Source organism: Pelophylax lessonae (genome assembly GCF_965119305.1).
Source record: "Pelophylax lessonae genome assembly, chromosome: 2".
NCBI classification, from domain to species: domain Eukaryota; kingdom Metazoa; phylum Chordata; class Amphibia; order Anura; family Ranidae; genus Pelophylax; species Pelophylax lessonae.
In genome coordinates this window covers 680,200,468-680,214,478 of record NC_138769.1, presented here as the reverse complement: position 1 = coordinate 680,214,478, position 14,011 = coordinate 680,200,468, and the positions used below count along the sequence as shown (strand labels likewise).

At 43.5% G+C, this 14,011-nt stretch overlaps 1 protein-coding gene across 3 annotated transcripts in view; it reads right to left on the bottom strand.

Moving 5' to 3' along the window:
• The window catches only part of MTMR2 (myotubularin related protein 2), a 65,929-nt gene that overhangs the window by 46,873 nt on the left and 5,045 nt on the right, over nt 1-14,011 (bottom strand). Inside the window, exons 2-3 of one of the 3 annotated variants that reach the window (XM_082244561.1) lie at nt 8,150-8,336; nt 1,621-1,686 (exon numbers count right to left, since the gene is read on the bottom strand). In XM_082244561.1, the coding sequence (XP_082100687.1) occupies nt 1,621-1,678 (58 nt within the window). In that variant the 5' untranslated portion in view covers nt 1,679-1,686; nt 8,150-8,336. Of the gene's footprint in view, nt 1-1,620; nt 1,687-1,767; nt 1,816-8,149; nt 8,337-14,011 lie in introns of those variants that run through there. The other 2 variants (XM_082244563.1, XM_082244562.1) reach the window with 2 other exon arrangements.

Genomic DNA, 14,011 nt, shown 5'->3' with positions numbered 1-14,011 from the left:
ACCCCTGGTTGAGAATGGCTGTTCTAAAGGGATCCCACAGATATGGTATATGAAAGTTGCATTGATCCAAACTGGGCGTAACTATGTGAAAATATCTATACCTAGAATTCTTCTTTAAAATTCTATTCTATTCCTATTATAGTACAAGTGTAAGTTCTACTTACATTTCACCTATGGGGAATTCTGTCTTATATTTATCTGATCAGAGCACGATCGAGCAGTCTCAGCACACCCATTAGTATATAGTTTGCTATTCTGGACTTATATATTCTATAAAATAAAGTGGGTGTAAGCCACCACATTGATTCTGGCTTCACTACCTAACCAGTCCCTGTTCTTCGACAAGTATGCAGGACAAGAATCCCAGCTTTGTAGACTGTTCATTCTTGCTGAAACAAGGTGTCTCACTAGCTAGTGATGCCAGCATGAGCATGACGTGTTTGCACCACAAGCAGCCACTTGCCTCCAAATTATCTACAGATTGGAATGGGATAATAGAGAGACAATAATAGAAGGTAATTTTGTTCCTGTAAAGCAGGGTTAAGTTTTTATAATTAGCCGGGTGCTTTACAAAAGAAGTAACTACTATGAATACAGGCTTTACAGGTGACAGTGGAAGCTCCAATGTGTCCATCGTTAGGATTATTCACTTTTGGCCGCTTACACACGGGCAGACCGATCTGGTCCGCCTGTCAGTGTTTTTTCAAGCGGACTCTCCATTATTCTCTATGGAGAGGTGGATGTAAACAGACGTGTCCTTTTACACCTGCCAACATCCAATCCGATCCGCTAAAAACATACGTCAAGTGGATCGGATGACAGTCAGGTGAAAACAGACAGGCAGCTGTGTACATCTGACCGCCCACAGAAGAGAGCGGGCTGCGTCTGTTTTCCATCTCTAAATAAGCCAAGTGGACACAAACCAGCCATCCGCCTGTTCAGCAGGGATCGGCGGACAGATTCCCCGCTGAGCAGGAGGACTCATGGTGGAGTCCGCCCTGTGTAAAAGGGGCCTTGTATGCTATATATCAGGGATCCTCAAACTATGGCCCTCCAGCTGTTGAGGAACTACACATCCCATGAGGCATCGTAAAACTCTGACATTCACAGACATGACTAGGCATGATGGGAATTGTGGTTCCTGAACAACTGGAGGGCCATAGTTTGAAGATCCCTGCTATATATGATCCATCATCAAACTTTATTTTCTGGTTTGGGATGTAGCAGAGAAGGGTTAGAACCTCTATATGGTATTGCTTCTATCCAGGGCTCAGTTAGCAAGATTTCACCTCACTTCCTGTCTGGGGAGACCTTTTTTTGTTTTGCCAGACATTAAGTGAAAAATATGACAGGAATTCTATGGTCTACTTAAACAAAAAAAAAAGCATTATTACTTCTTTCTGTTTTGCTGTTGGAGATTTCCCTTCACCTCCTGCCTAGTAAAGCTGTGTCACAAGAACAGGAAGTGTGGGGGAAATCTCTTCAATGGAGCCCCAGATAGCAATTAAAAAAAAAAAAACACAGGAGCTCTAATTCTTTCCCGAATCCTTCCACAACTAGAAAATAAAAATGTACTATAGATACGCTTTAAGTTATAAAACAGAAAGGTATTTTACTTACCCATATCTTTTACCACCTCTCCAGGCAGCAGGAGCAGTTCTTCCATTCCAGCAAGCATTTTGAGACCTAAAACAGCAGAAAGGTAAAAATCATGATAATTGAGCCTTCTAAAACCAGAAAAATAAACAATGTACAGTAGAGCCACACATGGCCTGTAAAATCCCAGCTATTCAGGAGCAGATCCTTGGGATGTGATTGGAACACCAAGTCATTCACCAATCACAGGTTTTGCTGGCAGAATTCTTCATAATGTTTTCAGGGCACATTGCACAATATAAGAGAAATGATATGTAAATGCAGGGGGTCTGTTTCCATAATAGACAAGAACAGACAAGACATCTGCAATATCAGTCTACTGAAAGCAAGAGATAAAGGTAATCACAAAGTCTTAGAATTATATAAATCCAGAGATTCTCAAAAAGTCACATTATTTTTGTGTAGTTATGGTTGATATGGCACCTAAGTCTGGGTTGGTATAGCACCTAATCCAATGTCATTACAGAAACCATTGATTTTCTGAACAGTTATACACTTCACTATAACCTGAGTATAGGACTATTATAAAAAGATAGGAGAGATTAACATAAAAATAAAATAATAATAATAATCATCATCTGTACCAATAATAATAATAAAATATCCAAAGTAATTAATTGGCATACTTTTTAATCATCGCAGCACATGATATGTGCTATTCCCTTGCAGCACTGGGGCCCAGGGTTTGTTTCAAACTATTATTATTATTTAGGATTTATATAGCGCCAACAGTTTGTGCAGCGCTTTACAACACGAGGGCAGACAGTACAGTTACAATACAATTCAATACAGGGGGAATCAGAGGGCTATGGAGCTGAGCTTTAAAGTGTACTTCAACCTTTGTAGTCAATCTGGGAGAAGACCTACATTATATTCGTTATATGTTTCCATTAACATAAAAAAAAAAAAAAAAAAAAAAAAAAAAAAAACTTAAAAACATTTTTTATAAACTGTTGCTTATCGTTTTAATTGCTCTTTTCTGAAAATGCCAAAATCATACCTAGCTTTCCTCTTGTATGTATTGAGCAGGGGGCTGGGGAGTTAAGTTTACCATAATTAACCCTGTCTGTACTGTGCAGGCAGATGTTTATTATTGGTTTTACACTAAATGTACACACTGGAGAAAAATTAACTTAAACTGGAGCGTGCAAAATCTAGTGCAGCTCTGCATAGAAACCAATCTGCTTTCATTGTCAAAGAATATATATATTCTCTTCTGGGTGATCTATGTACATTAAAAAGGATTTTAGAAAAACTTTGTTGCAGATTCCTACCTTTTGTTATTCTGAAAAAATCCCTGTGTGTTTATCTGTGTCCATGTGGTAAGTAAATCTAATGGGAGTAGTTTCATAATTATCAACCAGTTGCTGCACCTGCAAGGCTCTAATGAGGAAAACTGCTGGGTCTGCATCCTTTTAGACATGTTCCTAATGGGAGTATCTCACCAAAAATGACATTTTTGTTGCAGGGGATGCCAGATATCTGATTTGTATCTTACTGCAGACTTCTGGGCAAATCAGTGAGCCAATAACATAAGCAGGAAATTATGTTTCCTGGGGTGTGGACAGTATACATTCTGTATACAGAACACCTCCAAGTAGCCATATTGCATTTTACAGAAAAAGACAGAGCTGCCGATTAAAAAGGAAAGGTAATTTTTAATAACATTCTATTACAATATGACTTATGTCACAATTGTATGTATATATATATATATATATATATATATATATATATATATATATATATATATATACACACACACACACACATACATACATATAAACACACACACATACATACATACATACACACCTATATATATATATATATATATATATATATATATATATATATATATATATTTATTTTATTTGCTATCTTTTTCCCACGAAAGTGGAGTTTGCCTTTTGTACCATGTTACACCCATTTTCAGGGTATGACATGTAACAAATGCACCGGCTCCTGCACCCCCCGATCCACCCTTTTGACAGCAAGCGGGGAAACTTCTCCCCTTGTTCCCTGTCATAATCTAAAAAAAAAAAAAGTGTGCTATGAATGTTAAAGCTACAAGAACCGACAGCCTTTGCAGCTGTCAGCTTGTAGTTCTCAATGAACAACCAGGGCACTGTTGATCACTCTTGGTAGTTAATTTGGCTTCCTGTCAGTGTGTAACTGCCTACCTGTGTCAGGAGGTACAGGCAGATAGCTACACATACAGTCTGCTGGACCATGGCATTACACCCATGACCTGCTGATCGTAGGCACAATGTTTTGGCTCCTAACAAAACAATAATAAATGTATTCTGGAAAAAAAAATAATAATAATAAATGTATCATTTAACCTGAAAAAAATGTGCATTTACTTTTTTTTTGTAAAAGTAAATGTATCCTTTAATTGAAAAAGCTGAAGTTAGAAGCTGATAGCCATCATGCACAGCTGCACCAGATTCCAAGTGCTGCAGTTTTTCTAAATCAACCCCATTGTTTTTCTTTACAAGTATGTTAAGCCGACCATACATGGATTGAAATTTGGCCAGTTTAGCATCGGACGGTCCAATTTCGATCCATGCATGGCCAGGCTGATCCATTGATTGACTTGGCTGCAACCTGCCTGTTGGATTTTTGGTATGCGATTACTGCCGACGGCTATAACCGCTAACAGTATTAATCATGTTCTGCCAGCCAGGAAGGTTCCCCACTCCCCCTGCCAACAGAGCACAATATCACTGAGGGAAGCATTCCCCCATCAACACTAAGGGTCCTTTCACACGGGCGATCCGGATATATCCATTTTTCATCCCATCCGTTTGCGGATTAAAAACGGACATAATGCATGTCAATGGGATTGCGGATGTCAGCGGATGACCATCCGCTGAAATCCGATTTGTGTCCTTTCCTATCAGTTCCGTTTTTTGGAACGGAAGACAACCCTATTTTTCTTCCGTTTAAAAAACCGGAACGGACGCAAAAACGGAAGTCAGCGGTGTCATCCACTGACATCCGCAATCCCATTGACATGCATTATGTCAGTTTTTCATCTGCAAACGGATGGGATAATAAACGGACATACGGAACGGACACTCCAGAGTGTCATCCGTGTCCGTGTAAAAAAAAAAAGTGCCTGAGCGGAGGAAAATACGGTCCGCCCCGTGTGAAAGGACCCTATCTGTGTTGATGGGAAAATCAAGTGATTTTCTTTCCTTCCACCTGTAATGGAAGGAAAAAAAAAAAAACAAGTCATCTATGGCCTGCTTTTCAGATGTCAAGGCTTAGGTGGAACATTGTATGTTAATGCACTTTCAATCTAATCTGTCCGTTAATAAGCACATTCCAAGTTAGTCAGAACAACAGAAGCTGCCTAAAAAGAGTTTTATGTATAAACTGGCTTCAAAGAAACAACTAGAAAAATAAGAAATACTTTTTTTAACTAATATTTGGTGTGCTGTGTGAATGGGAAAACATAACAAAGTGGAGTTTCTCACATTTGGCTGCAAAGGTGGAGATATGCTTTAATTGTAAAATGACGGACGGGCAGGAACCCCATTGTTCTGGGACAATGTCCTATGACGTCCGCACTCCGGCGTGATCCGTCACCTGCTACGTTTCCACCGGACACAGTGGATGACTGATCACTATATAGGCCAACTGCAAGCCTCATATGATCTCTGCGACCAATCACAGCAGACCACAAGACAGTTGTAAACCATGGATGGCTTCTTTTCATGCCATCCATTGCACACAACTGTGTTGTTAGCGGTGATTGGCCACAGTGATCACATGGTACAAACAGGGTCAATCACAGCCCGTTTGTACTATGTAATTACTGTGACCAATCACAGCTAAATCACAATAAACATACAGTGTTTACATGCTGTCATTCAGTTAAAATGTGAAATTCATTCCTATAAGCAAACATAGTATGTAAAAAAAAAAAAAAAAAAAAAATACTGATTAACTCTCCAGAGTGGTACAGTGTTACTAGGGTAACACTGCATTGCTCTGGTCACAGTAGGTTAAAAAATAAAATGTAACAAAAAAAAAAAAAAAAAAGGAAATATTTTAAAAAGTTGAGTACTGCTTGGATCTTGAGGAAGGGGGACATACCCCGAAAGCTTGTCCTGAAAAATTGTATGTTAGTGCAATTAAAAAAAGTATCACGGACAGTACTTAATGGTCTCTGTTAAAAAGTTGAAAAGAAAATTATAAAATTATTTTTTTTTCGTACTGTCACCAGTCAGTGTCCCTGATCACAGCCACTCCCATTATATGTTGATGCTGTACTGCACTGGTGACAGGATGTAAAAAATATAAAAAGAATGTGAAAAATATATTTTTTTTTCTTCATTTGTCAAACAAAGTGACAAAAAAATTACAACTTCAAAAAAACGCACCATGCCTCTTACTAATTATCTCAGGATGTCTACTTTCCAAAAAGTGGTCATTTGGGGGTGGGAGGTGGGGTATTTATACTGTCCTGGTGTTTTTGGGCCTCAAGAAATGAGATAGGACGTCAGTACATCAGGATTGATACATTTTCAGATATATACACCATAGTTTGTGGACTTTCCTACAGACTAAATAATACACACATATTTGGGTTATTGTCACCCAAAAAATGTAGCAGAATACAAGTTGGCCTAAATTCATTAAGAAATACAATTTTGCAAAAAAAAAAAAAAAAATAGGCTAACGGAAACTATGAAAAATGCATTTTTATTTTTTCAAAAAGATTTGACTTTGATTTTTGTTTTGTTTTGTTTATTTAGCAAAAAATAAAAACCCAATGGTGATTAACCACTTCCATACCGCCCGATTTCTGGCACTCCGCTCCTACATGTAAAACACTACAGTTAGCCCAATTTTTTTGTATAATGTGAAAGATGATGTTACGCCGAGTAAATAGATACCCAACATGTCACGCTTTAAAATTGCACACGCTCGTGGAATGATGCCAAACTTAGGTACTTAAAAATCTCTATAGACGACGATTTAAAATTTTTTACAGGTTACCACTTTAGAGTTACAGTGGAAGTCTTGGGCTAGAATTGTTGCCCTTGCTCTAATGTTCATGGCGATACCTCACATGTATGGACTGAACGCCGTTTACATATGTGACTGCAATGAAAATGCATGCGTTCACTTCCGCGGGGATAGGGACACTTTAAATTTTTTTTTTTGTTTATTTTTACACTTTCCCTTTAATTTTTTTATGTTTTTTGATCACTTTTATTCCTATTACAAGGAATGTAAACATCCCTTGTAATAGGAATAGTGAATGACAGGTCCTCTTTATAGGGAGATCTGGGGTCAGTTAAGACCTCATATTTCTCCTACAGGCTAGGAAGCCTGTAAAAAAAAAAGGAAAAAAAAAAAAGGAGCGCAGTATTGGAAACTGCCAGGCCGGGCGTGAGGTCATCCCCTCGCCTCCGAGAGTCATAGGGACTTGCGGGGTCCATCTCGTCCTTGCAGTCTCTATGATGTACCTCCGCAAGCGGCTGATTCCTTCTCCGGCTCGCGGATCGCACGGGCGAGCTGGTAGATGCACTGGAGGGTGGCGGATGTCCCTTCTCGCCACCTGTAAGAACGATCAAGTAGCTAAACAGCCGCTTTGATTGTTCTTATGGTGCAGGGAACTACCGGCTGAAAAAAAATGATTCCTGAATGATGCCTGCAGCTGCACCCATTCAAAGCCCAGGACATCACATGACATACCACCAAAAGAAAGCTCTATTTGTGTGGAAAAAAAATTCATATGGGTATAGTACCACTAACAAGCAATATTCAGTGCAGATATATATAAACAGTATAGCAAATAATAAATAGGATTTGCCTGCTAAACACTACAAGGTCAAAAACACAAACCCTCACTAAACATGTAGTACAAATAAGTGCAGCGCTGCACTTATCTGTACTACATATGGGTACAGTGTTGCATGACCGCGCAATTGTCATTCAGAGTGCGACAGTGCTAAAAGCTGAAAATAGGCCTGGGCAGGAAGGGGGTTAAAGTGCCCGGTATTGAAGTGGTTAAAGGGATTTCTGTATTACTGCAGTTTTAAGGCCCCCTCACCTCCCTCAGCCCATAGTAAAGAACAGAAGGCTAGTGTTTACAATGCTATTGTATTTTATGGTTATATTACAACACAAGATTTCAGCAGCAGGTGGCGGGCAGGTGAACACTAATTGCGTCTCCAAGTAACCATAAAACTTAGAGGAGCTCTGGAACAGAATTCACAAAAAAGCGATTTTAATTTTTCTTATAAGCTTGGCCCAAACAAACTATTTAAAGTGACAGAAAATCAGGACCTAAGAAAACGCATTAGTACTCATTAATTGTATACTTATTTTTGGTCAGTGGCCTAAAGTAGGGAAGCCAGAGGGCCAGCATGAAAGCCAGACAACCAGTATTTTCAGAAGGAGGGGTCAGTAAGGTTACCGTTAAAATAATTGTCTATCCACAACATACTGAATCATAATGAAATATAAATACCTTGGTAGTGTGTGTTGCTTTGCTTGCCTGTTCAGAAGATTGTCCCTGTGGGGTGTGATCACATGATCATGACATCATCACAGCTGCGGAGACCATGACCGTCCTGGTGATGCAGTTCCAGAAGTAACAAGGACAGCTCAGTTCCTCTCTTGTAATCCTCCACTCAGCATTTCTTCTGTTCTTCTCTCTGCACCAGATAGAGATCACACTGTTCTACGTAAAGCAGATGATGCTAAACAAGACAACATTTGCTCTTGAAAGTTATATTTAAATAGGGTGTTGCCAGCTTCTGAAAACCGACCCAGCCCTATTGTTTCCTACGTTCCGCAATTTTTATTCTCACAATAAAAAAAGTTGGGTATTTTTAGCTATAAATTTATAAATGCATCAAAACATTTTTGATTACCTGATCAATGAACTTACAAGAAGCCGGTAATTATGTAAAACCTAAATTAATTTCTTTTACTTCTACTCTTTTGGTCTGGTAATATACCATTAGAAGTGTTCTATTGTAGCTGTTCGACAAGTGGAAAAATTACTAGTTGATCCTGCCAGAAATCCTTTGAGCTGATTTAGTGCCGGTTCACATTTCTGCGATGCGGGAGCACTGCGAATATACAGCAGTTCACACTGCCATATGCGATATGCTGGGGGTGTCAATTAGAAGTTAACGACACCCCCAGATCAGATGGCATATCGCAATGAGATCTGAAAGTACGCAGAGAATCGGATCGCACTAGTGTTGCTGCGGACCAAAAAAAGGGTCCTGTGCGAGTTAGGTGCGATTGCGGTGCGAATTTGCAACGCACAGAGATTGCATGTAATTTTTAGGAGCAGCGCGCTCCGAATTACATGCGATCTCTGTGATCGCAGAAATGTGAACTGGCACTAAATGCCGAGTTTTCCAGCAGGACAGTTTGATAGAAGTCGATCAAACTGTTGGCTTCTGTTGAACAGACAGGCTTACACACAGTTCCAAATTCAGTATTCCAGAGTGGAAACATATCTCCTCTTCTGGAGTCCCCTCAATGCCATTCTCCACAATATAGAAAAACATTGGGCTAACTTTACTATTTTCTTATTTTTTTAATTCACAATTGTGTATTTTTTCCAAAAAAAATTGTGTTTGCAAGACCGCTGCGCAAATACGGTGTGACAACTATCTCCATTTTATTCTCTAGGGTCTCTGCTAAAAAAAAAAAAAAAAAAAAAAATGTTTGGGGGTTCTAAGTAATTTTCTAGCAAAAAATTGGATTTTTTGACTTACCGTAAAATCCATTTCTCTGATGTTCATTGACTGACGCAGCTCTTGATCTTCATAACCATTGGGTTATACTGCCCCCTACAGGAGTAGGACACGAGGCAGAAAAATAATCTGGCTACGCCTATGGGCAATCCCAGGGGGTATACTCCCTCTCTCTGCTATAGGTACTCAGTTTTGTTACAAGCAGTGTCAGAAGAATTAAAACTCCACAGAGGAGTGGGTGCTGTGTCCGTCAATGAAAATCAGAGAAATAGATTTTATGGTAAGTCAAAAATCCCATTTACTCTTTCGTTCATTGACGGACACAGCTCCTGATCTTGATAACTATTGGGACGTCCCAATGCAGTGTAAAACATGAGGGGTGGGAACAGCAAAAAATTCCCGAGGCTAAACAGTAGCCAACCAGGCAACATGAGCCCAGCCAAAACAACTGGAGCCCACCTGAAAAAAACAATACACCCTCAAAGAGGATCGGGTCCTCTAAACAGCAGCCTGCAAAACCTTGTGGCCAAAAGAAACATTTGCAGATGCCAACACATTCACTTTATAAAACTTTTTGAAAGTGTGCACCGACGACCAGGTGGCCGCCTTGCAAACCTGTGTCACTGACGGCTGATGACGGAAGGCCCAGGAGGCACTAAGCGCCCAAGTAGAATGCGCCTTAACAGGGAAAGGAGGCACCGGACCCTTGATTAAATAGGCCTGAATCACCATCTGTCTGATCCATCTGGAAATGGTTGAAGGGGAAGCAGACAACCCTTTCCGAGGTCCATTCGTAAGCACTAGGGATCGACCAATTATTGGCAAAGCCGATATATCGAGGCTCGATATGCACTTTCCCCGATATATCGGAATGGGCCCCGGAAGTTACCGATATTTCGGGGAAAGTGTTTGTACCGGAGTGATGCCTGCAGCTAGAGGCATCTCCCCGGTACCGGTGTCCCTAGCCGAGGGTCGGCTGTCTTGTAATGACAACCGATGCGGCTTAGAATCCCCCCCTCCCGCCGCCTTCCACGGCTCGCCCGGGTCTCCCGTCCCACTGGGGGAGACCCGGGCAACCAGCCTGCACGGCCGCCAAAGACCCGTTCAAAGCCGCATTCGGCTCTGATCGAGTCTCCATGCAATAACCCAGAAGTGATGTCATGACATCACTTCCGGGTACTGGCGCCAGATTAAAAAAAAAAGGAGGGGTTTGGGGTCCCCCCACCCCCAGATCCCTCCACAAGAGTACCTGTCAAGAAAAAAATTTTTTTTTTAAATGTACGAAAATATCAGCACATATTGGCCGATACCGATACGCATTGGCCAAAATATCGGTATCGGCAACGAAAAACCGATATCGGTCAATCACTAGGGAGCACAAATAGTGAGTCTGACTTCCTGAAAGACTCCGTAGCTGCCAGGTACATTGTAATTGCCCGGACCACATCCAAGGCATGCAAGGCAATTTCCTTCGGATGTTTAGGCCTGGGACACAGGGAAGGCAACACAATGTTTTCATTCAAATGAAAATCAGAGACAACCTTTGGGAGGAACGACTGACAGGGGCAAAGAACCACCTCATCTCTGTGAATCACCAGGTAAGGTGAATGACAGGAGAACGCCGCCAGTTCCGACACCCTGCGCGCAGAGGTAATAGCCACCAAAAAAATGACCTTCTGAGACAGTGTAAGCAAGGGAATCTCCCGAAGATTCTTAAAGGAAGGCTTCTGGAGGGCTGAAAGCACCAAATTGAGGTCCCACGGCGGCAACTGAAACCGCACTGGAGGAACCAAATGTCAGACACCCTGAAGAAAGTACGCAACAGGGAGTGTGTGGCCAATGGTCGGAAAAAGAACTGCCAAGGCCGATACCTGGCCTTTGATGGTACTCAAGGCCAATTTCTGTTAAACCCCTCGTTGAAGGAAGGTAAAGACCCGAGCCACGAGAAGGAGCGAGGATGAACCCCAAAAGACTCAACCCACGCAATGTACATCTTCCACGTACAATGGTAGATCTTCCTCAAAGTAGATTTCCTAGCTTTTAACAACGTAGGATTCACAGACTCAGACATACCTCTATCCTTCAGCACCTGGCGTTTAACAGCCAAGCCGTCAAAGCCAGCGACTGTAAAGCAGGACGAAAGATTGGTCCTTGGGACAGCAGATCCTCCCTAAGAAGAAGCTTTCAAGGAACGTCAGCGACCAGCCACACCAGATCGGTGTACCAAGCCCGGCGAAGCCAGTCCGGTGCCACTAAGATGACCAGAAACCCTTCTGCCTTGATCCTGCATAGGAGTCTGGGCAGAAGCTTGAGAGAAGGGAGGGCATAGATCAGACGATACTGACCCCACTGAGCCACCAGCGCCTCTGTGGCGTCAGCCAGTGGATCCCTTTACTGAGCCACAAACCTCTGGTCCTTTTCGTTGGGCCGAAACGCCAACAGATCCACCTCGGGGGTTTCCCACCGGAGACACAGCTAATGAAACACCTACGGATGACGGGACCATTCCCCGTGGTCCAGCACCTACCGACTAAGATAATCCGCCTACCAATTTTCCACCCCGGGAATGCGTAAGGCAGGGAGAGCTGGAACGAACCGTTCTGCACACCTTAGAATGCCGGATGCCTCCACACCCGCCAGGGCACTTCTTGTGCCCCCTTGGTGATTGACATAAGCCACTGCCGTGGCATTGTCTGATCCCTGAAGGCAATTCATCTAATAATCCAGACACAGCCTGATCGCTCGGAGTTCCAGGACATTGATCGGTAGTCTGGACTCTTCCAGCGTCCAGATCTCCTGAGCAGAATGCTTGCCCAGGACGCATCCCCAGCCAGACAGGCTGGCATCCGTGGTGATCACTGTCCAATAAAAGGGGAGGAAGGATTTTCCCAGCCGAAGTGCCAGAGAACAAAGCCACCATATCAGGGAATCCTTGGTTCCCCGACCCATCCGGATCTGCTTGTCCAGAGACTGCGGAGTCTTGTCCCACTTGGTCAGAATTTCCCTTTGCAGGGACCTTGTGTGGAACTGTGCATATGGAACCGCCTCGAAGGTAGACACCATCAGGCCCAGCACTCGCATACAAGTCCAGGGGGAATGACCATTTGTTGGACAGCAGGATGCGAATTGTAGCCTAAGCAGTCTAGGGGCAGGTTGGAAGGAAAAAAACCTAGCCAGGGGACAAGAGCGAAACTCAATCCTGTAGTCGGACCGAATACCTTTGTGGACCCACTTGTCTTGTACCAGGGAAGTCCACGGGTCCGGAAACCAGCCAAGACGTCCCCCTACCCCCGATACAGGTGAGGGTGCACCTTTATTCAGAAGGAGCCTTGTCCGGGGTCTGGAGAAGGCCGCTCTCAGCTTGCCAGATTAGATTTGTTTGGAGACGCCAGAGGAGGCCCTGAAAGGGTTCAAGCCCTCGTCAGTCTAACCTGAGGGCCGGAAAAACTTCTTATGAGCCGAGAAGGAAGGTCTATGTGTACAACAAGGTTCTTTACCCTTAGCAGCATGCGGAGGAAAGGTACTCTTCCCCCGTGAGACCTTTAATGATGTCATCCAGGGTAGCTCTAAACAGGCGATCTCCTTGAAAGGGAAGATCAGTCAAGGCCAGAGGAGCCGCATTCAAAGAGGCATCACAGAAATTGCAGCCCCTGGACCAGCTGGTCCACCAGCTTAGCAAAGGCAGGGGGAGCTGTTCTCCCTCCAGGTCACGTCGTAGGAGCTTAGCCCACTTGGTCAGAGTTTGTGACACCAGGGCAATGGTAAATACTGGCCTCAGTGCCGAACCAGCTAGGTGTACATAGTGCGGGCCACAGCCTCCGCTTTCCGGTCAGCCGGGTCCTTAAAGGCCAGGCAGGGACTCTTCAACCGGAATCATGGTTGCCTTGTTTAAATCTGGAAACCCGGGGGGGGGGGGGGGTCCAGCACCAATGGGATAGTCCACTTCCTAAGAAGGGACTCCTCGTAGGGGTAATGCTTAGATAAAAAGTGCTTAGGAACCCCACGGGGACGCTTTGGTCATCCCTACTCTTTAGCGACAGTTCTGTCAAAATAGGCAGGGAAAGGAAACACCTTTGCCACTTTGGATTACTTGTGATTACCTGCCCCTCCTTTGGAGCTTCAGCTGTGTCCTCCATCTTCAAGGTCTCACGCAGAGATACAATCGGTGCATCCACCAGCGCCTTTTCATGCGCGGTCGCAGATGTGGAGGAATCATCCTCACTATCAGAGGATTCCAGGCGCATGGTTGCAGACCCAGCAGGATGACCCACATTCGCGGTGGCCAAATCAGATTCAGGATCTGATGAGACAGATGAGGCAGGAGAAGGCAGGGGGGCGCTTTTTGCTAGCCCGACACCCGCAAGCCGCCTCCACCCGGGACACAAGGAACTCCAGGACTGCCGTCAGTGCATGGATGGATGGTTGAGACCCAGAAGGCCCGGTAGCCTCAGAGAGGGGATCAGGCGGGGAAATGTGCTCCAAAGACTCCATGAGTCACTAGGGGGACCCCGCAAAAAGTGTAACACACCAAGGGACAACCCCCACTGTGCTGGCAGCACCACCCGGTCGCCAAGCACAAGGCACAGAGCGATCCTCAGCAAATAGGGAGAGGACCC